Genomic DNA, 27,125 nt, shown 5'->3' on the forward strand with positions numbered 1-27,125 from the left:
AAGTTTTGAGCATTAAAGGGTACACTGCTGCTGTAAATGTGGGTAACTGCAGCCTCCAAACCAGTTATTGTTTAATACTACAAGTGCTTTACCGTACAGTACCCTGAAACGTCTATTCACGAAGAGCATGTGTTTTCTCTGCATCTGCGGAGTAACCACCAGAATAGTAAAAATAGTGCAATTAAAGACATCACATATCCACATGAATTTGTTGGCGGCCCCAATATTATTCCATTGTACACAGTGTATCCAGGTGTAAATGTAACTTTGGCCACAGCCCCAGGGGACCATAGGCTGCTCTCCCCTGTGGGGGCTGACTGGTGATGATTTAACCGGAAGGTCACCATAATGCTGAGAAATCTGTCTACAGATAGTGGCAGTATGATATACAATTCAGGTGGCACGTTGGACGCATAGCTGTCATTTAAAGCCCAGCTTCCTTCATCAAAACAGTTTTCGTCAACACTCTGCCAGGCTGTCCAGTGGAGAACTATATATCTGGAAAATAGGGGAAATAAAGCCGAACTTTGAAGAAAAGTCCCATTAAATGGGTGCCCAGAACTTGCTGCCCACCCAGGGCCTGAGAGTTATTGACACAGCCATCTCCCCGTCTGCTAAATGGAGGCAATATCATAAATGCTGAACCAAAATACATTGTTGCAGCCAACAACAATACCTCATGCAGCACAATTACTTGCCAAAACAAGGACAGAGACACCACAATTGAATTTGGTTAGGTGAATGCGAAAGTTGTACAATGTACATTATTGCTGCATACGTTTAATTCCACAGATGCTCGACACCAATTCACAAGAGCACAGCGGTGGGGAATTGCCCCAGTTTCTCAGACTTGGCTTCCATTCCCAAGGAAATAGTTTGCATGTTGGCATTTGATGCACTGAAGTTTTGTGTTATTATATAATCATAACACCGCTCACACAAACAAAGTCAGACTCTTGCTATCAAAGCAAGTTACGACAAAAAGCTTCACTGATCCATTGTCAAGAATTCAGAATCTTGCTGTCAAAGCAAGACTTGCTGGAACAAAATTTAGACAGATTCTTTCCTTTCTTCTTGTTTGCGCTTTGCAAAATGTTCCCATTTTATCTCACGACGTCACCAACACCCCTTTTCAGATAATGGGTAGAATGAGAGGCCCATTCTTTAATCTCCCCCAATGTCTCCCTTTAGTCAATGGTGGGAGTATGCATTCTAAACTAATAGCTTGACAATATATCCTCTTGTCGTATGGCGAAGTGACTGGCCTGCTAAACTGGTTGAGAATGGGAGCTCATGAATTGTGGAGGGGACAAGTGGTGGAATCACAGGCCTGAGTGAAATGAAGTTGTGGAGGAAAAGATGATATTGAATTGACCCCTAGGATTCATTTTGAAAAGCCCATGTAAGTAGCCCTCTCATCCCTTTTCTCCTTATTTTCAACTGGCTGGGTAGATTAAGGGGAACCAGAAGATGTAGTATATTTGTATTTTGGAAACCCATTTGACAAGCCGCTACACAAAAGCTTGTCACATTAGATAAGAACTCAATAGGTTTAGTGATAATACATAGCTAGAGGTTTGGTTAATGGACAGGAAACAGATAAACAGTTCATTTCCAGATTGGCAATGATGTGGAGTGACGGAAGAAACAGTCCTGACACCCAGCTATTTGCAATCAACGTTAATACCTTATATGAAGGGAGAGCGGGTGCAATGTAGCCAAGTTTGCTAACAATACAAAACCAGGCGGAAAAGGAAGCTGTGAGGAGGGCAGAGGTCTGCAAAGGGGTCTGCTTCCAGGTTAAGTGAGTGTACAGAAAGATCGGAGATGGAGTATGGGGAAATTCTGGGCTCTTTCGCTTTGGTCAGGGAATAAGGAAAACATGAGCCGGGATTCTCCCCTACCCGGCGGGGCAGGGGGTCCCGGCGTGTTGGAGTGGCGTGAACCACTCCAGCGTCGGGCCGCCCCAAAGGTGCGGAAGTCTCCGCACCATTAGGGGCAAAGCCCTCACATTGAGGGGCTAGGCCCGCGCTGGAGTGGTTCCCATTCCGCCAGCTGGCGTGAATGGCCTTTGGCGCCACGCCAGCCGGGCCCGAAAGGACTTCGCCGGCCGGCGTAAGTCCGCGCATGCGACGGAGCATCAACGGCTGCTGATGTCATACCGGCGCATGCGCAGGGGAGGGGGTCTCTTCTGCCTCTGCCGTGGTGAAGACCATGGCGAAGGTGGAATAAAAAGAGTGCCCCCACGGCACAGGCCCGCCCGCCGATCGGTGGGCCCTGATCGCGGGCTAGGCATCCGTGGGGGCACCCCCCGGGGTCAGATCACCCCACGCCCCCAGGACCCGGTGCCCACCCGCGCCGCCAATCCCGCCGGTCAGGTAGGTGGTTTAATCCACGCCGGCGGGAGAGGCCTGTCAGCGGCGGGACTTTGGCCCATTGCGGGCCGGAGGGTCGCCGCGGGGGGGCGCGCCAACCGGCGCGGGGGGCCCGCTGACCGGCGCAGTGCGATTCACGACCCCGCCAAATCTCGGGGGGCTGCGAATTCGGGACACGGCGGGGGCGGGATTGACGCCGGTCCCAGGCGATTCTCCGACCCGTCGTGGGGTCGAAGAATCCCACCCATGTTTTTTGAAATGGTGAAAACGTTGGTGTTCAGTGTGGTTTGGGTATTCTTCTATATGCGACAGAGAAAGTGTGGGTACAGAAGGCTACACTGCCTTCTGGAATACAAGATTTAGGAAAGAGACCATGCCACTTTGGGCCTCCTTATCAAAGGAAAGCTACTTGCCTGCAAGACAACACAACACAGGTTCATAAGCTTGGTTCCTGGGACAAGAAGTGTCCTATGGTGAGAGATCAAATAGAACGGGCCTCTAATCTCTGGGGTAAAGAATAATAAGATGGATCTCATTTAAACATGAGGCCCAAACCTTCAGGTATCCGGGTTGTTGGGAGACTGGGCTCATGATTCAAGGATTGCGTGGGTCCACACGAGTCCTGACATGCTGACCTACATGGGAATTACCTAGGAAGTTTGAACTTCTAACAGGAAATTCCCGACATCCCATGATCCCCCACAAAAACGGCTGATTCTGAGCTAGAGTCGGAGATTTGGGACGGTTTTGTTGGACTTGCCCGAATAGTTGTTCAGGAAATGTTACAGTTAAAACCTGGTCTAATTCCTGGTTAACTACACAACTAGCTCCCAATCACTCACACTGTCCCTCCAGCTATCCACCTAACCCCTCCTCACCTCCATCTATCCTTGCCCATTCCACACCAGCAACATCCAACCATCTGATTAACACGCTATGATTACCCCTCCTGAGCTGACTAGCCCTGACTTTTTAAAGAAAATAAATTTAGTGTATCCAATTAATTTTTTTTCAATTAAGGGGCAATTTAGCGTGGCCAATCCATCTACCTTGCACATCTTTGGGTTGTGGGGGCGAACCCCAAGCAAACACGGACGGAATGTGCAAACTCCACACAGACAGTGACCCAGAGCCAGGATTGAAGCTTGATCTCGGCGTCGTGAGGCAGCAGTGCTAACCACTGTGCCACCGTGCTGTCCTGACTAACCCCCAACTAGGCTACCCCCCCTTCAACCCAACTATCCACTCACCCACCTAGCTATACCCTACCCATTCACTCATCCATCCATCATCATTCACCCATTCACTGACATTCACACCAGATTGTTAAATATACCGTGTGGAAATGAGGAGGGGCCATGTTCTGTCTTCCCCCTGACTCTATAGCGCTGCAACAGAATGTCCCAACGGATGCTCAGCTCCACATTTCTTGCAAAGCTAAGCTCCGGAAGACACGGCCAGAAATGGGGAGCAGCGTTGAGGTAGGGAAGAGTGCGAGCAGGTGTGGCAATCCGATGGTTGCTACTCCATGGAAGATCTGTGCTGGAAAGTGGTGAGGGGGCTCGACAAGGCTAGGTGAGGAAAGCCTGCTTTTCCTGACTGCTGAGTCCAGAACCAGGGGCATGGTTTCAGGATTAGGAATTGGACTGAGACGAGAGAAACCTCTCCACTCAGGAGCGTTGGAATTTTGGGAATTCTCCACCGTCTGAAGTTTGTGTAATAGACTTAATGACTGAGCATCAGGATAAATTTGTCAAGTTTTGGACTCTTTAAAGGTATCAGAGTAACTGGGAATTGGGTGAGGAACTGGAGTTGAGATCTTAATTGAGTTGTAGAGCAGATTCGAGGGGCTGTATGGCCGAATGCTGCTTCTATTAATTATGCTCTTATATCCACCTTTTGTTTTGTCTGAACTTATTTATATCCCTGACCATGCTAGCCTATTACGAATGTCTTTTATAAATGCAAGAAAAACTGTGAACACTGGAAATCCGAATTAAAGACAGAACACTAAATATAAAGTAGGTCCTTCAGTATTTAAGTTGACAAATAAAACAGGTTAATGCATTGGGCGGAGATCTTCATTCAAGTTCATTGTCCCACTACATTAGTCTTCTCTTAGCCTGAGTCCATTATGGGTAGCACGGTAAGACAATGGTTAGCACTGTTGCTTCACAGCACCAGGGACCCAGGTTCGATTCCCGGCTTGGGTCACTGTCCATGTGGGGTCTGCACCTCCTCACCGTGTCTGCATGGGTTTCATCCGGGTGCTCCGGTTTCCTCCCACAAGTCCCTAAAGTTGTGCTTGTAGGATGAATTGGACATTCTGAATTCTCCCTCTGTGTACCCGAACAGACGCCTGAATGTGGCGACTCGGGCCATTTCACAGTAACTTCATTGCAGTGTTAATGTAAGCTTACTTGTGACATTAATGAAGATTATTATTATTAGATGAGAAAATTGTCTTGTTGTAATTGGCTACATGCAATCATACCGAAATGTCTGCCATAAATATGTTTCTTTTGTGGGTTCAATGCCTTGTCCAGAAATCAATTAAGCCAAAAATGCTTAGCGGCTGGAATAGCTTCTTTGAATTGTCAATGAAATAGGGTATGCTACATCTTCCAGCTAGCTATTCTTAATATTGTTTCGATAAAGCAGTAACATCCAGGCATTAAACATCTCCCATTATAAGCTGCAAGATTTGTTCAATTCTCAGTCTGTTGGTTTGCATAAAAAACCTGAGAATCATTGAATCCCTGCAGTGCAGGAGGCCATTTGGCCCATCGAGTCTGCACTGACCCTTCAAAAGACCACGCTACTTATGCTCAACTCCCCATGCTATTGCTGCAACTCGACCTTAAGGGGCAATTTATCATGGCCAATACATCTAGCATACGCATCTTTGGACTGTGGGAGGAAGCCGGAGCACTCGGGAGGAAGCCCACACAGAAACGGGGAGAACGTGCAAACTCCACACCGTTGGAATCGAACCCAGGTCCCTGGCACTGCGAGGCAGCCAAGCTAACCACTGTGCCATCGTCAAATAAAAGCAATAGCTGTCGTATGAAAGACATCCCTCTTGGCATGAATCCCGGTTATATTGTTGCATCGACCAAGTTAGTATCAAATAGGTCAGTGCTAGCAGACCCGCTGAGGCTGGACACAATGAAAATCATTTTTAAGAAATGGATTTTACTGGTTGGCAGCCTCAGCCAGATCAACAATTTTTGTCTGACATCATTCCTGGCTGCATGAAACCCTTACATTGGGTGCCAAGGACATTGACAGGTCAGCTCAACATTATGAAAAGTAGCTTTCAGCTTTTAATGCTCAACTTCCAATGCAAGGAAAGGAAATTCACTTCATTACTGTACAACATCTTGTGTTGGAGGCCTGCTTCGAGATGGAGGCGCTGTTACTCATCAAAAGAACATTCTGAAAAGGAATTCTTTTTCTAAATATTATCCCGTTTCAACCCTTGACTCGCAGTTTTCATAGGTCATTCAAACTGGAAAGACAACTAGCCAAGTAGATTCAGCTTGTATGCATTGGACAAATGGCAGATCACTTTGCTCTGTTGCAGGTGTCATGTGTCTTCACGTCCTCCCATAATGCTATGACTCAAAGTTTATTATAATAATAATGATAATAATCTTCATTCGTGTCACAAGTAGGCTTACATTGACACCGCAATAGAGTTACTGCGAAAATCCCTGAGTCGCCACATCCCAGCGCCTGTTCGGGTACACAGGGAGAATTCAGAATGTCCAAATTACCTAACAGCATGTCTTTCAGGACTTGTGGGAGGAAACCGGAGCACCCGGAGGAAACGCAGGCAGACACGGGGAGAACGTGCAGACTCCACATCAACAGTGACCCAAGCCGGGAGTCGAACCTGGGTCCCTGGCGCTGTGAAGCAACTGTGCTACCGTGCTATTAAATATGTGCACACTAACCAATACAAGGTTAGTTCAAATGATACTCTCTACCTATGGAAAAGTTCTCTGTGAAAGTCAGCATCAATTAATGCTAAGTAAAAAAGCCAAGATTAAGAGCGGCCTCTTGGGAAAGAGGTGAGCATATCTGGACTAAAAATAGAAAATGTTGTAAACACTCGGCATCTCTGACAGCATCAGTAGAGAGAAGAAAAAAAAACAGGCCATTTCAGGTCCTCTTTCTCTCTCTCTCTCCACAACCTGACCTATTGATTTATTCCACATTTTCAGTTCCTGGTTCAGGATTTCCAGCATCTTATCTTTGTGGTGTTGTGCTACATCTGTATTCTTTAAAAAAATTTTTTTTAGAGTACCCAATTCATTTTTTCCAATTAAGCGGCAATTTCAGCGTGTTCAAATCACCTACCCTGCACATCTTTGGGTTGTGGGGGCGAAACCCACGCAAACACGGGAGAATGTGCAAACTCCACACGGAGAGTGACCCAGAGCCGGGATCGAACCTGGGACCTCGGCGCCGTGAGACTGCAGTGCTAACCACTGCGCCACCGTGCTGCCCTGACATCTGTATTCTTGAAGTTCCTGTTGTTTCCCCTTCTGGGCATTAGCCCTTTTTACATTGATAGAGAGTTGGTTTGACTACTCTGGTGTCCCCACTTCATTTGTCTTATTCACACACTCAATGATGTTCCACAGCAGGTAACAGGCAGAAGCAGAGCTGGTGAACCAACAGCAGCTCCGACAACCAGCTGAAATATTCTTTTGTATTGTATTGCCGCTGGAACAAAATAAACCTGGGAGTTTATGGCCGTGATCTATGGGTGGTCCTGCCCCCCCCCCGTTGGCGCAACACGGCCGGTAGATGCCGGGGGAGGTCTCTTCCGGGATTTACCCAGCTCACCACGCCTCACAAGATCCCGATCCGTATCCCACCCATTTGTGGGAGGAATCAGTATTTGGCAAATCTGCATATTAGAGTGAGTAGCTCATCTCACTCTAATATTCAGCTCGCCCCATCTACCCGAGGAGTTGGCACCTAACCCCTTTGCCTCGGAGACCTTAGATGGGCACCCTTCAGTGCTGGTCCCCACCAAGGGTAATTAGGCGGAATGGCACTTGGGGAGGGTCTGCCAGGGGATCGGAGGCCTCCCGCCTGGTTAGCCACCAGGCAGGGTGGCACTCTGGCAAGGCTGACAGAGATAGATAGGTTCTTGATCAATAATGGGATCGGTAGTTTTGGGGAGAAGGCAGGAGAATGGTGATGAGAAAAATATCAGCCATGATTAAGTGGACTCGATGGACCGAATGGCCTAATTTTGCTCCTATCTCTTATGGCCAAGGTGTCAGCACTGGGGATCGAGCTTGGGAGTGCCCTGCCCATGTCAGGTGGGGTATGGGGATGTCCCTGAGGACTCCCTTATGGGTGGGTTGGAGCTTTGGGTTGGGGGTGTTACTGAGGAGTTCTGGTGAGCAGAGCGACTTGCTACAGGATACGGGACTAAGTGCTGCCGTGGTGGGGCATTCCCCGCTGAGGCCCCAGATTGCAACAAAGTCCCATTCAATAGCCTGTTCCTTCTCCGCACTGCGACTGCCAGGACACACCCGGCTAAATACTCTCAACATATAATCTGACAGAAAATATTCTAAGTGTCATTTGTGGCAGGTTTTGCTGGGAGTTTCCTGCAGATTTTATTTTTTAGAACATAGAACATACAGTGCAGAAGGAGGCCATTTGGCCCATCGAGTCTGCACCGACCCACCTAAGGTCTCACTTCCACCCTATTGCCGTAACTCAACAACCCCGCCTAACCTTTTTTGGTCACTAAAGCCAATCCACCTAATCTGCACATTTTTGGACCATGGGAGGAAACCGGAGCACCCGGCGGAAACCACGCACACACGGAGAGAACGTGCAAACTCGGCACAGACAGTGACCCAGCGGGGAATCGAACCTGGGACCCTGGCGCTGTGAAACCACAGTGCTATCTACTTGTGCTACTGTGCTGCCCAGAGTGCAGACTCTGTCCGCGAATTCCCCACCGCTATCTAACAGCACTTAGGGCATGATCGAACCAAATGGGAACTCTGTCCTATCGCGAGCGCATCTCGCCATGTGTTTCTCAGCTTTACTTGGTGCCAAGAAAAACATCGCCACCTAACACAACTCCACTCAGATACAGGGCAGAGGGGAACACGTGGCCGAGGCTGGACTCAGTTCCGTTTCCTGCACTGAGGAGCCCCACTTGTCAAAACTCCTCATTGCAGGGAGAGATCAGGACACCATTTTTGAATAGCAGTGCCTGGCTGGCATCCAGGTGGCACTGCAAGGGTGCCAGGCTGGCACCAGCTGTGGCTGGGTGCCACCACACCCAGGGGACAAGCACTTGGAGACTTCCGACAAGCACTTGAGAGACCACACGAGTGCCATTCTGCCTGGTCCTCATTTGCGGAGACCAGTACCGAATGGTTCTCCCCCAAAGTCTCCAAGGCAATGGGAAGAGGTCCCAATGTCTTAGTTACCTCAGGGGACTGAACATTAGAATGAGGCTGGCTGTCTCGCTCTAATATGCAGGTTTGCCAAAACGAGATCCCGCCCAATCGCAATGCCATGCAGGATTGCCTTAGACCTCGTGGGAGGCGTGGTGAGCCGGGTAGACCCCAGGAGCGGGGTCTCTCGGCATTCATTGTCAATGTCATGCCACAAGTGTGCTGCTTTTCAGGCACAGCGTGGTTGGCAGAACGCGCCCTTCCGTCAGTTCTTTGGGCCCTGGGGAATTCTGCACCAGTTTAACCCACACTTACTATTTTCATCTCTGGAGAGCTGGCCAGACCGTCTCCTCAGAGATCGGGGCACCATTTTAAAAGGGTACTCCGATATCTCAGTGAACTGGAGGGACCCCACATATGGGCAATGTCCCCCCCCCCCCCACCCCCACACACACACGGACATTGCCCCACACCCCACCAAGTGAGGACACACCGCTATGGGCTCCCCAAGCTTTTCTCCTTTACTCCAAGTACTGAATGGCGCCCAGCTGGGCAGACCGGGAGATCCCGGGTGAGCTCGCTGAAGTCAGTTTTAAATTGACGTTCACACCCATAATGGGTGGGACCCTGATCCAGACGTCTTGCAAGATCTGGGAGGTATCTACCGGCCATGCCGTGCTCTTGTTAGAGTGCGATGCGGCTGGTAGATCGCGCCCTACGTTTCCAAATGCAGCTGATAGTCAGAAGGTTAGCTGCACATTCATTCTCGGCTGCAGTTACTGAGCAGAAGGTTCATTTTGTTTTGGGCAGCTGGAAAAAGGGAATTTATTCCTGAACAGCCAAAATTTGACAAAGTTTCCAACCTTAAAGGGCCACTGCCCATTGGAAGTTTGAACATCCGGGCAAATGACCACGCAACCCTTACCTGTTCAGCATATCCAGGCCAATGCCCACTGTTGATCTAATTCAATTTGTGCTATTTTGTTGTCCAAACAAAATTGGCTTAAGCTCCAGAAAATAGGATTCTCTTTTCCCGTTGGCAGCCCATTTATTCCTCATGTTGTGAACAAGTTCTGTTTTGCTGTTCTCTGGTCTTTTCTTCAGGGTGGGGGAGGGGTAAATAACAAATTTATTTAAGTACTGCAAATTCTCTCTGTTTTGACTGTTCATTGGCCAAGTCTTCACTTTGCGAGGGTGTGCGCCGAGGAACACGAGGAGAATCCGGCTCAGTGTGTGCGTGCGTCAAACTGCTTGATCTGCTCTGGTGCAGGGTCGCCGGTCACATTGTAGTGCTTACTGCACTCTGCTTACCATTTCCTGAGGGCATGACCTCTAGGACACGGGGGCAATGCAAATTGTAATTTTTATTATCCAATTTAATCAACAAAATTACAATCAGACAACAGATTACAGGACACGACGAGAAAGGCTTCAACCATTTCAACAAGGACGACAGGAATGTTATTGTATATCACTTGTCTTTTAATCGATTCCCAGGATTTGACCATCGTTGACAAAGGCAACAAGTATTTAGCCTTCCCAATCGCCCTCAAAACATTGGTCCTGGGCCACCTCCTTGAACCGCTCTAGTCTATGTGGTGAAGGTATTCTCAGTTCTCTGAGGTGGGTGGGGTGACTCCAGTATTTTGACGTCGTGGCCTCCAAAGAAAAGTGGTCAAGTGGAATTGGGATGCGGCCAAGAGGGAAACTTGCAATGGATGGCTTTTTCATGTGCATGCTGTCTTGTCTGGAGGTTGCAGGTTGGAGAGGTACTGCTGAAGCAAACTCGGCAGTGTGCCCTGTAGATGGCACACACGGCAGTGTGCCCTGTAGATGGCACACACTGGGGAAACTTTGCACTGATGATGGAGAGAGTGGATGTTTAAGTTGACGAATAGCTGCTGATGAAGCAGCTGCTTTGTCCTGGGCAGCGTTGCCCTTCCGGACTGTTGCCACAGCAGCTACACCTGCCGATGTGCAATAACTATCCTGTTGTCCCCACTTAAAATAATTGAAGCCTTTTTAGTTTGGTTCTGTAATCTGTTGCGCTGGTCGATTTCGGGGAAGGAGCCTGAGCATGGCATTGACAAAACGTATTGGCAGCCATCCCGGCCTTGACCCTCATCACTTGAGATTTGTAGATTCAACTTCATATTGGACATGAGGATGGACAGGTTGAGTCTCAAATCCTTTGTAATTTTGGGATTGGCCAAAGAGTTAGCAGTGTCAATGGAGCAGATGGGATGGGGGGGGGGGGGGTTTGGGTAGTCACCCGAGAGAGAAGGGGTTCTCCTTCTTCTCGCACGTACATTGGGTGCAATACTTTTGTCTGGTGGTGAAGTCGATACTCCGGGGTGGTGGGGACGGAGTACACCGCGATAGTAATATCGGACCATGCGCCACATTATGTGGATGTGAGGCTGGAGGCAGGCCAAGCCATGGGGATTTCTGGGAAGGTGTGTAGTATTCTTTAAAATGCACTTACCTCCGAGGTTCAGACCTCATTCTTCCAGCGGAGCAGGCAGAGAGGGGAGTGATTTCTTTGGAAAGGAGAGCGGAGGGTAAGCTGAATTTTTGTTTTTAGCTAACTTTTTTCGGAGTTGTTTTTGTTTCAGAGCAGCAGGAAACCGGAAGTCGGCCGTGGGATTTCTGGGAATGTGTGTAGCACCTGTATATAAGTTGGGCGGTTGCTAAAACTGAGACACTACACTTATAGTGTCCCCCATCCTTCCACCTCCTCTAACCTAAGAGGTTGAGTGAATATCAGGTACGCTCTTCCTTTCTTTTTCTAGTTTTATCTAGGGGAGGTGGCAGGGAAGGCAGTGCAATGTTCCTCCTGCAGAATGTTTGAGGTGAGGGACGCCGTCAGTGTCCCTGCTGATTTCACCTGTTGGAAGTGCACCCATCTCCAGCTCCTCAGAAACTGCGTTTGGGAACTGGAGCTCGAGTTGGATTAACTTCGGATCATTCGGGAGGCAAAGGTGGTCATAGATAGAAGCTTCAGGGATGTAGTTACTCCAAAGAATAAAGATAGATGGGTGATGGTGAGAGGGGCTGGGAGGAAGCAGTCAGTACAGGGATCCTCTGTGGTCGTTCCCCTTAGTCACAAGTATACCGCTTTGGATACTGGAGGGGGGGGGAAACTTACCAGGGGTAAGCTATGGGGTAAAAGTCTCTGGCACAGAGTCTGTCCCTGTTGCTCAGATTGGGGGAGAGGAATAGAGCATTAGTCATTGCAGACTCCATAGTTAAGGGGATAGATAGGAGATTCTGTGGGAATGAGAGAGACTCGTGGTTTGTGTGTTGCCTCCCAGGTGCCAGGGTCCGTGATGTCTCGGCTCGTGTTTTTGGAATCCTTAAGGGGGTTGTTAGAGGTTCCGGGGTTTAGATATTTCAGTAAGCTCAGGGAAGGTGGCAAAAAAGGGGGCGGGGTGGCATTGTTAGTCAAAGACAGTATTACGGTGGCAAAAAGGACGTTTGATGAGGACTCGTCTATTGAGGTAATATGGACTGAGGTAAGAAACAGGAAAGGAGAGGTCACCCTGTTGGGAGTTTGCTATGGGCCTCCGAAAAGTTCCAGAGATGTAGAGGAAAGGATTGCAAAGATGATTCTGGATAGGAGTGAAAGTAACAGGGTAGTTGTTATGGGGGACTTTAACTTTCCAAATATTGACTGGAAACGCTATAGTTCGAGTACTTTAGGCTTTAGATGGGTCCGTTTTTGTCCAATGTGTGCAGGAGGGTTTCCTGACACAATATGTAGATAGGCCAACAAGAGGCGAGGCCGTATTGGATTTGGTACTGGGTAATGAACCAGGACAGGTGTTAGATTTGGAGGTAGGTGAGCACTTAGGTGATAGTGACCACAATTCGGTTACGTTTATTTTAGCGATGGAAAGGGATAGGTATATACCGCAGGGCAAGAATTATAGCTGGGGGAAAGGCAATTATGATGCGATGAGGCAAGACTTAGGATGCATAGGATGGGTAAGGAAACTGGAGGGGATGGGCACAATTGAAATGTGGAGCTTGTTCAAGGAACAGCTACTGCGTGTCCTTGATAAGGATGTACCTGTCGGGCAGGGAGGAAGTGGTCGAGCGAGGGAACAGTGGTTTACTGAAGTAGTTGAATCACTTGTCAAGAGGGCGCTCGAGAGTTACAAGTTAGCTAGGAAGGACCTAAAGAGAGAGCTAAGAAGAGCCAGGAGAGGACATGAGAAGTCTTTGGCAGGTACGAGCAAGGATAACCCTAAAGCTTTCTACAGATATGTCAGGAATAAAAGAATGACTAGGGTAAGAGTAGGGCCAGTCAAGGACAGTCGTGGGAAGTTGTGCGTGGAGTCCGAGGAGATAGGAGAGGTGCTAAATGAATATTTTTCGTCAGTATTCACGCAGGAGAAAGACAATGTTGTCGAGGAGAATACCGAGAGACAGGCTACTAGACTAGAAGGGCTTGAGGTTCATAAGGAGGAGGAGTTAGCAATTCTGGAAAGTAGTAAAGTCCCCTGGGCCGGATGGGATTTATCCTAGGATTCTCTGGGAAGCTAGGGAGGAAATTGCTGAGCCTTTGGCTTTGATCTTTATGTCATCATTGTCTACAGGAATAGTGCCTGAAGGCTGGAGGATAGCAAATGCTGTCCCCTTGTTCAAGAAGGGAAGTAGAGACAACCCCAGTAACTATAGACCAGTGAGCCTTACTTCTTTTGTGGTCAAAGTCTTGGAAAGGTTTAGAAGAGATAGGATTTATAATCATCTAGAAAGGAATAATTTGATTAGGGATAGTCAACACGGTTTAGTGAAGGATAGGTCGTGCCTCACAAACCTTATTGAGTTCTTTGAGAAGGTGACCAAACAGGTGGACGAGGGTAAAGCAGTTGATGTGGTGTATATGGATTTCAGTGAAGCATTTGATAAGGTTCCCCACGGAAGGCTATTGCAGAAAATACGGAGGCATGGGATTGAGGGTGATTTAGCAGTTTGGATCAGAAATTGGCTAGCTGGGAGAAGGCAGAGGGTGGTGGTTGATGGGAAATGTTCAGCCTAGAGTTCAGTTACTAGTGGTGTACCACTAGGATCTGTTTTGGGGCCACTGCTGTTTGTCATTTTTATAAATGACCTGGAGGAGGGTGTAGAAGGTTGGGTGAGTAAATTTGCAGATGACACTAAAGTCGGTGGAGTTGTGGACAGTGCGGAAGGATGTTGCAGGTTACAGAGGGACATAGATAAGCTGCAGAGCTGGGCTGAGAAGTGGCAAATGGAGTTTAATGCAGAAAAGTGTGAGGTGATTCAGTTTGGAAGGAGTAACAGGAATACAGAGTACTGGGCTAATGGTAAGATTCTTGGTAGTGTGGATGAGCAGAGAGATCTCGGTGTCCATGTACATAGATTCCTGAAAGTTGCCACCCAGGTTGATAGGGTTGTTAAGAAGGGGTACTGTGTGTTAGCTTTAATTGGTAGAGCGATTGAGTTTCGGAGCCACGAGGTCATGTTGCAGCTGTACAAAACTATGGTGCGGCCGAATTTGGAGTACTGCGTGCAGTTCTGGTCGCCGTATCATAGGAAGGATGTGGAAGCATTGGAAAGGGCGCAGAGGAGATTTACCAGGATGTTGCCTGGTATGGAGGGAAGATCTTATGAGGAAAGGCTGAGGGACTTAAGGCTGTTTTCGTTAGAGAGAAGAAGGTTAAGAGGGGACTTAATTGAGGCATAATAGATGATCAGATGATTAGATAGGGTGGACAGCGAGAGCCTTTTTCTTCGGATGGTGATGGCTAGCACGAGGGGACATAGCTTTAAATTGAGGGGAAATAGATATAGGACAGATGTCAGAGGTAGATTCTTTACTCAGAGAGTAGTAAGGGCGGGGTATGCCCTGCCTGCAACAGTAGTGGATTCGCCAATATAAAGGGCATTTAAATGGTCATTGGATAAACATATGCATGATCAGGGAATAGTGTAGATGGGCTTTAGAGTGGTTTCACAACATCGAGGGCCGAAGGGCCTGTAATGCGGTGTGATGTTCTATGTTCTAAGCCCAGCTCCCCACCCTGTGGCGGTTGGATATGGAGATCCTGGCAGACAAGTGGTTCTGTGAGAAGGTAGCCCTGGCGGCCATGGGGAACGATGCAGATTTCAATCAGAACGGGACAGTCTCGTCCTCTACATTCTGGGAAGCGCTGAAGGTGGTGATTAAAGGAGAGATAATCCCATGTAACACCCACAGGGACAAGGTTGGGGGAGCAGACGAGAAGAGATTAGTGGACTCAATTCTGGAGTTGGACCGGCAGTACAACAATTGTATCACATTGTCGAGATCGATAATGGAGCTGTTAGTGGAGAGAAAGGGGTTACAAATGGAATCTGATTTGGTACGGACTGGGAAGGCGGTGAACCAATTTTGTTGCTCAAGAGGAACATTTTATGAGTAATGTGATAAGGCCAGCCATCTATTGGCTCACCTGCTGAAGCAGCAGGCGGCCGGAGGAGAAATAGTCCAGGTTAGGGATGAGGGTGGCGGGGGGGGGGGGGGGGGGGGGGGGGGGGGGGAGAGCTGGTGATGGCACTGGACAAGATTATTGACATCCCTGAGGGCCGGGGCTGTATTAGTCTGAGCCCCTGGAGTAGGGCTCGGGGATGGAACCGCTTTTGGTCCGATTGTACTATCCCTGTGGCAGAGAGGGTGAGGGGGAAGGGGCTGGAGATGCCATTGGGGCTGGAAGAGGTTGTGGAGTGCACCGGATGTTGCCCGGTGGAATTTTACAAGCAGGTCCCCGTGGAGTGTGGGTCTTATCGGCTTATCTCTTTACTGAATACCAATGTAAAAGGTATTAGCTAAGGTTCTGGGGGATTGTTTGCCAGAGGTGATCTCTGAGGACCAGATAAGGTTTGTTAAGGGCAGACTGTTGGCCACTATTAGATGACTTTTGAATGTGGTCATGTCCCCATCTAGCGAAACGGTCACAGAAGTAATCATCTCCATAGATGCAGAGCAGGCTTTTGATCGGGTGGAGTGGAGGTACCTCTTCGAGATTCTGGGATGATTTGGATTTGGGTCAACATTCATCTCCTGGGTGAGATTATTGTCTAGTGCTCCCAAGGTGATTGTCTGGACTAAAACGGTGAGCTCAGGGTATTCCCAGCTGTATAGGGGCTCGAATCAGGGTTGCCCGTTGTCCCCGTTGTTGTTTGCGCAGGCAAACTATCCTTTGGCCATCGCGCTTCGGTCATCGAAGGGGTAGAGAGGTACTGAGAGAGGGGGCAAGGAGCATAGGGTGTCCCTTTATGCAGACAATCTGTTGTTTTACATTTTGAACCTTCTATCTTGCATGGGAACGATAATGGAACTGTTGAGGAAGTTTGGAAGCTTCTCAGGGTACAAAGTGATATGAGCAAGAACAACATTTTTCCGTTGTTCCCCTGGGTAGGATAGCGGATTTGGGAACGTTGCCGTTCAAGCTGGCAAGACAAAATTCAAATATCTGAGATTCAGGTTGGTCATGAATGGGCCTGCTGAACAAATTGAACCTGACTGGTCAGTGGAGAGGTGAAAGGGTTCTTGAAGAGATGGGATGCCCTCCCGCTCTCCTTGGCAGGGAGAGGTGCGGACGATTAAAATGAACATTCTGCCGAGATTCCTATTTGTGTTACAGTCTCTCCTGATCTTCCTTCCCAAATCTTCTTTTGTGAGGGTGGACTATATATTGTCAGCCTGTGTGTGGGCGGGTAAGAGATCCTGGAGACGGAGAGCCTTTCTGCAGAGGGGACGACATTCTGGAGGGCTGGCGCTATCAAATTCAATGGCCTATTACTGGCTGCGAGCATTGAGAAGGAGCGTTGGTGGTTTAGGGAGGTGGGGGCAGATGGAAGATGGACTCCTGTGTCGGGTCACGTAGATGGGCGTTGGTTACTACTCCTCTCTCGTTCTCTTCGGCCAGATTCACAATGGGCCTGGTAGTGGTGGCATCTCTAAAAATCTGGCATCAATTCAGGCAACAATTTAGATGCGGGGGAGGGGGACATGTCAGTATTGTCGCAAATTTGCGAAAATCACAGGTTCGCACCGTCGGGGTTGGATGCAACGTAGAAGATTTGGAAGAGGGAGGGGGTCGAGAGGTTTAGGAATCTGTTTGTGGAGGGTAGGAGGGGGAGCACGTTTAGGTATCTGCAGGTGCGGGACTTTATTCACAAAGAGCACTCCTCGTGCCCCCAGTTACCAAGTACTACACTGATGGACAGGATGTTATCTTCTGGTGAGCTGGGAGGAGGGAGGATCTCTGTGGGATTGCTGGAGACAGGAAAAAATAAAGGGGAAGTGGGGAGAGGAACTGGGCCTGGGGCTGGAGAGAGGGGTAGGAGTGCAATTTGGTACAGGGTGAATTCTACTTCCTCTTGCGCCAGGCGGAACCTGATACACTTTGAAGTAGTCCATAGGGCACATATGACAAGAGTGAACGTGAATGGGTTCTTCCTCCAAGTAGATTGGTGTGAACGGTGTCTAGGAGGACCAGCGAATCACTCGCGCATGTTCTGGTCCTGCCGCAAGATTGCTCGAGTTCTGGGTCTCGTTCCTGGAGACCATGTTGCCGATCATGAGGGTTAGGCTGGAGCCGTGTCCACTGGTGGCGATTTGGGGGGTTTTAGACTTGCCAGAGCTTCTGGAGGGGAAGAGGGCCGACGTCTTGGCCATCCCCTCTCTGACTGGCCAGCTACGAGTCCTGATTGAATGGAGGTCGGCGGCCCCACCACGGGCCTTGGCATGGGAGGGGTGGGGGCTTGGCCTGGCAGAATGTTTGAGACTGGAAAAAATTAAATATGCCATGAGAGGGTTGGAGGAAGGGTTGAGGACTTTCATCGCCTTCTTCAGAGGTTGGTTTGTGGCCAGCAGCTGGGGCGGGCCGGGACGGGGGTGGGGGAGAGGAGGAGTGGTGGGGTTGTTGATCGGGGGGGGGTGGGGGTTGGTATCTGGGGAGGTTTGGATCAGATATCGTTACTTTGTAAAAACAAAAACTTGACAAGCTTTTTGTATTATATCTGATTGCCCTTTATGTGCATGTGAAATTATTTTGCACTGTTTGGAATAAAAAGGATATAAATAGCCTCTGCCATCTCTCGTGAACTCATTGTTTCTTCGCATGATTTGAAATGAACGGAATTAGCTGGAGACTAGCATCAGTGACAATGGAACATTCTGGAGGAGGGTGACCCCAGCGCACTCATCCTGGGCTCATCCTGATAGAGAGCTTCTGCGACATGGTGAAATTCCCAGAAATTCTAACTCCCAACCCAGAAACTGGCATTCCCATTTTCCCAGAGTCCGGCTGGGGTTCGTACGTGCGTGATCTGATTAAGCAGCTGGCCATATAAATCACTAGCCGGGAGTGTGAGAACTACAGTGTGCGGACTGCAATAGGTGTAAGGAGGTCCGAACCTGGTAGATTTGTTTGGCTCCCCATTTTGAATAATCTCCTGGGACACCTTTGAGAGTGGTAAGGCACCCTTTGGGATTGTAAAAGGTTAACATGATTGTGCACTTTATATGTGCACTTTATAGGCACAAGCTGGCAATGAACTGTCCAACTGTCAAGGAACTGTTACAGCGTTACCAAGCTGTCAAAGATATCCAGGAAGCTGTCCTGGGATACAAGGCAGGTTGGCAAGGATGGGGCATTGAGTGTATGTAGGAGTATTAGGGGAGACAGCTGGAGGGACGTTTGTTTATTTACTCAAGCACTGTGCCAGAGCACAGAGGGAAGTCTTGCACCCAGACTGCCTCGGCACCCAACAGTCTCTGTAGTCATTCTGGGGTCACCCATCCCAACTCTTCTTTTAGCCCGCCCCACAATAACCTTCCCTCAACCACGGACGGGCTTGCTGAGCCAAGACACCTGCCAGCTTTGCAGACCCGACCCTGGGACAGTGATCCACACCAACGAGCTAGCCATGACTTCCTTTTAACAGTAAGGTTTCAACACAGCGAGAAAAAAACACAAACACCATTCGAAGGTCATATAACATGCACTATTTTTACAAATTGTTTTACAAAGCTTGAGCATGCACAACATGCAAACACCCACATGCAAACTAATGTACGTAACAATGACTGCTTACCACCGATGGCAGACCATGGATGAGAGATGCAGTTTCTGTTGTTGTGCTTAGTACCTAATGAGTGCATCAAGGAGAGATTTGCATGTTAGGTTACAGACCAAGGAAGCCAGCCTTTACGGTTACACAGCAGTAAACTCATCCGGGGCATAGGTGTGAGGGAGTGTGGCAGTGAAAGATGCTCATTAATTAACTGCAAATGTGATAGCGCACATGCAATTGTGGGGAGGAATCATATATCTTTGTTTTTTGAACAATTAATTACAGACAATACTGGAAAAAAATAAAGAAATATGTCCGTAGGTATGACATTGCTATTATAACATTGGTTGAAGCTCCTTTAAATCAGTTTTTTTGGACCGTGTTATAATCTGAACAGATCATATTGGTTATGACAATTTGTTACCCCATGGATCTCAGGGAATATGAGCTCCCTCGACAAGGGGGCAGGGCAATCGTTAACCTTCTCTGTTGTATAAATAGAGACGGTCAGTTAGGTATCGGCTTGACCAGCAGCGATGTTACTGGTGCTGTGTAAATATTAGAGTAAATAAAGTTACGTTTCGTTTGACTCACGAACCCGTGTTGAATTCTTCGTGACCGTCACAAAAGACAGAAATGCGAATTCCAGTTTGGAGACCAATTCCGAAGATAGACCAGACTAGAGTCAATTAGAACACAGAAGTGGCACTCAGGGGGTCATCCACGAGGCAGATATTTGGCTGCCTCAATTATAAATAAATCAAATGTCTCGTCGATTAATTGCAAACCAATGATCAATTTTAGAACATAGAACATAGAACAGTACAGCACAGAACAGGCCCTTCGGCCCTCAATGTTGTGCCGAGCCATGATCACCCTACTCAAACCCACGTATCCACCCTATACCGTAACCCAACAACCCCCCCCTTAACCTTACTTTTTTAAAATTAGGACACTACGGGCAATTTAGCATGGCCAATCCACCTAACCCGCACATCTTTGGACTGTGGGAGGAAACCGGAGCACCCGGAGTAAACCCACGCACACAGGGGGAGGACGTGCAGACTCCACACAGACAGTGACCCAGCCGGGAATCGAACCTGGGACCCTGGAGCTGTGAAGCATTTATGCTAACCACCATGCTACCCTGCATTTATGCAAATCTAGCAGCAAAGCCCACATTCTGTTGGTTCATTGCAAATAGAAATACCACTTTGTGTATCCACACTGGGGATCCCACATCAGAGTCAGTCAAATAGATACATCGGCAGTGACGTTTACCAAAGCTATCTGGCAGAACACAATTAATGTTAAATGGGGCAGGGCGTTGAACATTGGATGATCTCAGGGCCACGATCTCTTTACAGTTGGGTAAAGTTTTAAGTAAATTATCCCTGAATTATTTCAGTCTCTTACTCATTACCAGCTTGCTTGCAAGTCAGTAACACAAAGGATCAAACAGCAGAACACAAAGGGAAAAGTTAGAATTTAACCCCAAGAACAGGGAAATTGTTACGAGAAGTGGATGTTGACGTTCTAACATAACCCAAGCTGAATTTGCAGTTGGAGAGAAAGGGCTGGGAAATGGGGATAGCTGGATTGCTCCAGCCAATGTTTCAGGGCCGGCACACACGTGCTGTAACTTCTTTGATTCTGTCTCTGGTATCAATCCTCACTCAATCCACTCTGAGCCAAAAGCTTCTGGACCAATCCACCATTGGGTCCCATGGATATTCTTCAAGAATGCAGAAAGTAGTCTGCATTTTCCTATTGTCATTTTAATGGCAGCAGTAAATGACAGCTGGCATTATCACTCACTAGAGTGCAGGGGGGCTCCACTTTCATTTCATTTTCATTTCAGTTCATTAGCAGAGGCTTGAGGGATGCATGCATCCCAAAACTCGGCAAAATAAACTATTTGCTAAATAATAACTTGCATTTATATTGCATCTTTGATATAGTGAAACTGTCTCAAAGTTCTTCACAGGAATTATTAGCGGCCAATGGTTATCACCGAGCCACAAAGTAAGGACATGTGACCAAAAGCTTTAAGAAGCTATTATTTTTAAGTCTATGTTCTTACACAGGTGTCATGGGCTAGACTCGCATTTACTGCCCATCCCAACAGACCTTCAGAAGGTGGTGGTGAGATGCCTTCTTGAACCGCTGTAGTCCATGTAGAACATAGAACATTACAGCGCAGTACAGGCCCTTCGGCCCTCGATGTTGCGCTGACCTGTGAAACCAATCTAAAGCCCATCTATACTATTCCCCTATCGTCCATATGTCTATCCAATGATCATTTGAATGCCCTTAATGTTGGCGAGTACACTACTGTTGCAGGCAGGACATTCCACGCCCTTACTACTCTCCGAGTAAAGAACCTACCTCTGACATCTGTCCTATATCTATCTCCCCTCTTAAGGGCCGCACGGTAGCATTGTGGATAGCACAATTGCTTCACAGCTCCAGGGTCCCAAGTTCGATTTCGACTTGGGTCACTGTCTGTGTGGAGTCTGCACATCCTCCCAGTGTGTGCGTGGGTTTCCTCCGGGTGCTCCGGTTTCCTCCCACAGTCCAAAGATGCGCAGGTTGGGTGGATTGGCCATGATAAATTGCCCTTAGTGTCCAAAATTCTATGATTAACCTAGGATAAAAGTTCGGCACAACATCTTGGGCCGAAGGGCCTGTTCTGTGCTGTATTTCTCTCTCTCCCCTCAATTTAAAGCTATGTCCCCTCGTGCTAGACATCACCATCCGCGGAAAAAGGCTCTCACTGTCCACCCTATCTAATCCTCTGATCATCTTGTATGCCTCAATTAATGCCTCGGGTGTAGGTACACCCAATGTGCTGTTAGGGAGGTAGTTCCAGAACTTCGACCCGACGACAGTGAAGGAATGGCCTCTAAGTCAGGATGGTGAGTGAGTGGCTTGGAGATGAACTTACAGGTGATGTTATTCTCGTGCATCTGCTGCTCTTGTCCATCCAGTTTTGGAAGGTGCTGTTGAAGGAGCCTTGGTGAGTTGCTGTAATGCATCTTGTAGATGGTACACACAGCTGCTACTGTGTGTTGGTAGTGGAAGGAGTGAATGTTTTAGATGGTGAATGGGGTGCCAATCAAACAGATTGCTTTGTCCAAGATAGTTTCAAGCTTCTCGAGTGCTGTTGGAGCTGCACACATGCTGACAAATGGACAGTATTCCACCACATTCCTGACTTGTGCATTGTCAATGGCGGACAGGCTTTGGGGAGTCAAGAGGTGAGTTATTGTTCTTATAGCTGTATTTATATGGATAGTCCAGTTCAGTTTCTGCTCAGTGGTAACCCCCAGGATGTTGGTCGTGGAGGATTCCATAATGGTAATGCCTTTCACTGTCAAGGGGAGATGTTTAGATTCTTTCTTGTTGGAGATGGCCATGGCCTGGCACTTAAGTGGCAAGCAACATTTATGCCACACATCAATCCATGCTAAATAGTGTGCAAGTCTTGCTACATATGGGCATGGGCGGCTTCAGTGTCTGAGGAGTCGTGAATGGTGCTGAACTTTGTGCAGTCATCAGCGAACATTCCCACTTCTGACCTGTGATGGAAGAAAGGTCATCAATGCAACAGCTGTAGATGGTTGAGTCTAGGGCAACACCGTGAGGAACACACGCAGCAATGCCTCGTCACTGAGACGATTGACCTTCAACAACTACAAACACCTTCCTTTGTGCCAGATGTGACTCCAAATAGTGGAGAGCTTTTCCCCCCACCCCCCAAATTCCATTTACTCCAGTTTTGTTCCGGCTCCTTGATGCCATACTTGGTCAAATACTGCCTTGATGTCAAGGTGTAAAGGTGCATTTTCACAGATTTCATCAATGAATAAAAAAGGTATTTATTACTAAGAATTGTATAGCAGCCTCATGGCTTCAGCTCGCCCCCAAAATATCTTTTTACCTATGAGTACCTCTCACCATGGGATGATTCCACACTGAGTCCCGATTGGTCGCACAGGCCATGTGACCCATACTCTGCTGTGTTGCCCTGAAAGGGACAATCACCGCACAAGAATAGTCAGTTTCACCTCACATCTTGAGTTCAGTGCTTTTGACCACATTTGGACCAAGGCTGTAATGAGGTCTGGAGCCGACTGACCCTGGCAGAATGTAAAACAAGGGCCAGTAAGCTGATTATTTGCAGGTGCCGTTTGATAACACTGTTAATTACATCTTGTATCACTTTGCTGACGATGGCGTGGAGACGAATGGGGCAGTAATTGTCGAGGTTGGATTGGTTCTGCTTTTTCACATTGCTGGGCTAATGCCAGTGTTGCAGCTGTACTGGAAACAGCTTGGCTCAGGACGAAGCTAGTTCTGGAGCACAAATCTTCAGTACAATTGGCAGAATATTCTGAGGGCCCACCGGCTTTGCTGTATCCAATGTTTCAATCATTTCTTGTTGTCATGTGGAGTGAATTGAATTGGCTGAAGACTGACATCATTGACGTTGAGGACCTTTGGAAAAGGGCTGCGATGGATCATTCACTCAGCACTTCTGACTAAAGGGTGTTGGAAATGGTTCAGCTTTATCTTTTGCACTGAGGTGCTGGGTTCCTCCATCACTAAAGTTTGCATATTTGCGGAATCTCCTCCAGCGAGCTGTTTAATTCTCCACCATTATTCATGACTGGATGTGACAGGACGGCCAGACTCAGACCTGATCAGTTTGTTGTGGGATCCTTTGCTCTGTCCATCACTTGCTGCTTATGTAAGAATAATCACTTATTGTCACAAGTAGGCTTCAATGAAGTTACTATGAAAAGCCCCGAGTCGCCACATTCCAGCGCCTGTTTGGGGAGGCCGGTACGGGAATTGAACCCGCACTGCTGGCATTGTTCTGCATTACAAGCCAGCTGTTTAGCCCACTGTGCTAAACTAGCCCCTAAATAGTGTTGTTTGGCATATAAGTAATCCTGCCTTGTAAATTCACCAGGTTGACATCCAATATGCCTGGTACTGCTCGTGGCATGCCTGTCTACATTATTCATTGAACCAGGGTTGATGGCAGTGGTAGAGTGAGGGATATGCCGAGCCCTGAGGTTACAGGTTGTGGGTGAGGACAATTCTGCTGCTGCTAATAGCCCACAGCGCCTCATGGATGCCCAGTCTTGAGTTGCTAGATCTGTTGAAAATCTTAAATGGAGGAAAACTAGAGGGGGTTGAGAGAAAAATTGCAGAGCTTTGGGCCAAAGCAGCTGAAAGCATGTTCAGCAGTAATAATAATAATCTTTATTGTCACAAGTAAGCTTACATTAACACTGCAATGAAGTTACTGTGAAAAGTCCCTAGTTGCCACATTCCGGCGCCTGTTCAGGTACAGAGAGAGAGAGAATTCAGAATGTCCAAATTACCTAATTTCCAATTTTCCTAATTTCCTAATGTCCAAATTACCTATTAGGAAGATGATGAAATTCAGGAAACACAAGGGGCAGGATTCTCCGAGCCCCACGCCAGGCCGGAGAATCGCTGCAACAGCGCCACGCCGCCGGCACGCGATTCTCCGAGGAGCGGAGAATCGGCGCCATTCGCGCCGGCACGTTTGGGGCAGCGCCGGTCGCTGTCCGCGGCTGGGCCGCCATCCGCAGCCGGGCCGCTGATTCTCCGGCCCTGAGGGGCCGAGTGGCTGTGCGGAAACGGCAGAATCCCGCCAGCGCCATCCACACCCGCACACAGCTGGCGGGAACTCTGTGCGCAGGGTCAGGAGGCTGCCTATGGGAGGGGAGCTCCTTCACCTGGGGGGGGGGGGGGGGGGGGGGGGGGGGGCCTCCAATGGGGTCTGGCCCACGATCAGGGCCCACTGATCGGCAGGCCGGCCTTTCCGGTCCTGGCCCTATTTTGTTACGTGACCGTCCCCTGAACCCCCTCGCCATGTTGCGTCGGGGCTGGCACGTTGAGGAAGTCCCGCGGCGTGACTGCGCATGCGCGGGTTGGCGCGGCGCCGGGAAGGGAGGCTGGAGCGGCGTGAACTGCTCCAACGCCGTGCTGGTCCTCTGTGGGGGCCAGAATCAGTACTGCCCGCACCCGTTTCGTGCCGTCGTGAAACGCGACGGCATTCACAACGGCGCGGACACGCTGCCTCCATTTCGGAGAATCCCACCCAGGGCGCCAGAATTGGAGGAGTGCGAATATCCTGCATTTGATGGTGGTTGGAGAGCTGGGCCAGTTATATAAAACATAGAACATACAGTCCAGAAGGAGGCCATTCGGCCCAGCAACTCTGCACCGACTCACTTGAGCCCTCACTTCCACCCTATCCCAGTAACCCCTCCTAACCTTTTTGGTAACTAAGGACAATTTATCATGGCCAACCCACCTAACCTGCACGTCTTTGGACTGTGGGAGGAAACCAGAGCACCCGGAGGAAACCCACACAGACACGGGGAGAACATGCAGACTCCGCACAGACTGTGACCCAGTGGGGAATCAAACCTGGGACCCTGGTGCTGTGAAGCTACAGTGCTAACCACTTGTGCTACCCATGAATAATTTGAAAACAATAATGAGAATTTAAAAGCAAGGAGCTTTAAAAGTCAGGATAGCCGAATATTACAACACCCCTGTCTAAATTCACCACAATCCCTCTGTACTGCTAACAACGATGAAGATCGCTATCGTTGGATTGTTTTCCTGGTTTCCAATTCTGCCTGTTGCTGTCACATACATTTAACACAATAATGGTGTTGGAAAAGTGCTGCTGTTTTCAAACAACCTGAACTTGCACCTCAGAAATTATTCTCTCTGGCTGCATCACAGCCGGGTATGGCAACTTCTCAGTCCAAGACCATAAGAAACGACAGAAAGTCGTGAATACAGCCCAGTCCATCACGCAAACCCGCCTCCCATCCATTGACTGTCTACACCTCCCGCAGCCTTGGGAAAGGGGGCAGCGAAGACGCCTCCCTCCACTGTATTCACTCTTCCGATGTCTTCCATTGGGCAGGAGTTACAAAAATCTGAAAACATGCACTTACAGAGTCAAAAGCAGCTTCTTCCTCAGTGTCACCAGACCTCTGAATGACCCTCTTATGGACTGAACTGATCTCTTCACACATCTTCTCTACTAAGTAGTACTACACTCCTGTATGCTTCACCCGGTGCCTGTATTTACATTGTGTATTTATGTGTGTCCTATGTTTTCTCATGTATGGAACAATCTGCCTGGACTCTACACACAATACTTTTCACTGTACCTCGGCACACCTGACAATAAAACAAATCCAAAACTAAGTATTTCAAGCATTAGATTTTCTGACTGACATTTGTAACACTGCCACGAGCAATTTAATCATGGGTTAAAATGGTCAGACGGTACGGTGGCACAATGGCTAGCACTGCTGCCTCACAACTCCAGGGACCCGGGTTCAATTCCGACCGTGGGTCACCATCTGTGTGGAGTCTGCACGTTCTCCCCGTGGCTGCGTGGGTTGCCTCCGGGTGCTCCGCTTTCCTCCCACAAGTCCAAAGATGCGCAGGTTAGGTGGATTGGCCATGCTAAAATTGCCCCTTAGTGTCCAAAGGTTGGGTGGGGTTGTGTGATAAGGTGGGCGAATGGGCCTGGGTGGGGTGCTCCTTTTGGAGGGTCGGTGTGCAGACTTGAAGGGCCGAATGGCCTCCTTCTGCACTGTCGGGATTCCATGATTCAATGATTGGAATAATGCCGGCTGCAACATCGAGCTTTGAAAGTCATGGGCGAGTCACATTGCTTCAGTGTTGGGGGGTGTCATTGACGACTGAAGGGCAATCCACCTACGTTCCTTTTTCTTAAGCAAACTACTTGTGCTGGCGAGGCAAAATGCGGGGCCTCACCATTGTCACTTTCCTCTGAAAGAAGCACATTATCCCTTGGAATTTGCTGATTAAAATATGATCCAAAGTTCCTCTACTCAGGAATGCACACACTGGCTGTCACACACTGGTTAAAAGTGCAGCACTGCCTCTGCACTGCACTTCAGCGTTGCCTTTAACCCTACATTCTAACCTCGAATAACTGCAACATATCTGTGTTGGCCGTGCATAGAAACATAGCCTCCGGCAGCCACACAGCAGACGTTTGCACATTTCACAGTCACCTGATCCCATCCTCCAGTGGAAACAGAGCACACTGAGACATTGCATTGCTGTACCGTCAGCTTCTGCTGCCAAATTTGTTCAACAAGAATGCCAACTTCCAGCCAGG

General features: G+C 48.6%; 1 protein-coding gene across 9 annotated transcripts in view; it reads right to left on the reverse strand.

Moving 5' to 3' along the window:
• The window catches only part of ano5a (anoctamin 5a), a 202,902-nt gene that overhangs the window by 117,289 nt on the left and 58,488 nt on the right, over nucleotides 1–27,125 (reverse strand). For 3 of the 9 annotated variants that reach the window (XM_038808342.1, XM_038808345.1, XM_038808341.1), the window contains one exon: nucleotides 18,926–18,979. The exons of 4 other annotated variants lie outside the window; for them this stretch is intronic. In XM_038808342.1, the coding sequence (XP_038664270.1) occupies nucleotides 18,926–18,979 (54 nt within the window). Of the gene's footprint in view, nucleotides 1–102; nucleotides 145–18,925; nucleotides 18,980–27,125 lie in introns of all 9 variants that reach the window. 2 more of the 9 variants (XM_038808340.1, XM_038808339.1) reach the window with 1 other exon arrangement.

This window comes from Scyliorhinus canicula, chromosome 9 (genome assembly GCF_902713615.1).
Source record: "Scyliorhinus canicula chromosome 9, sScyCan1.1, whole genome shotgun sequence".
NCBI lineage: Eukaryota > Metazoa > Chordata > Chondrichthyes > Carcharhiniformes > Scyliorhinidae > Scyliorhinus > Scyliorhinus canicula.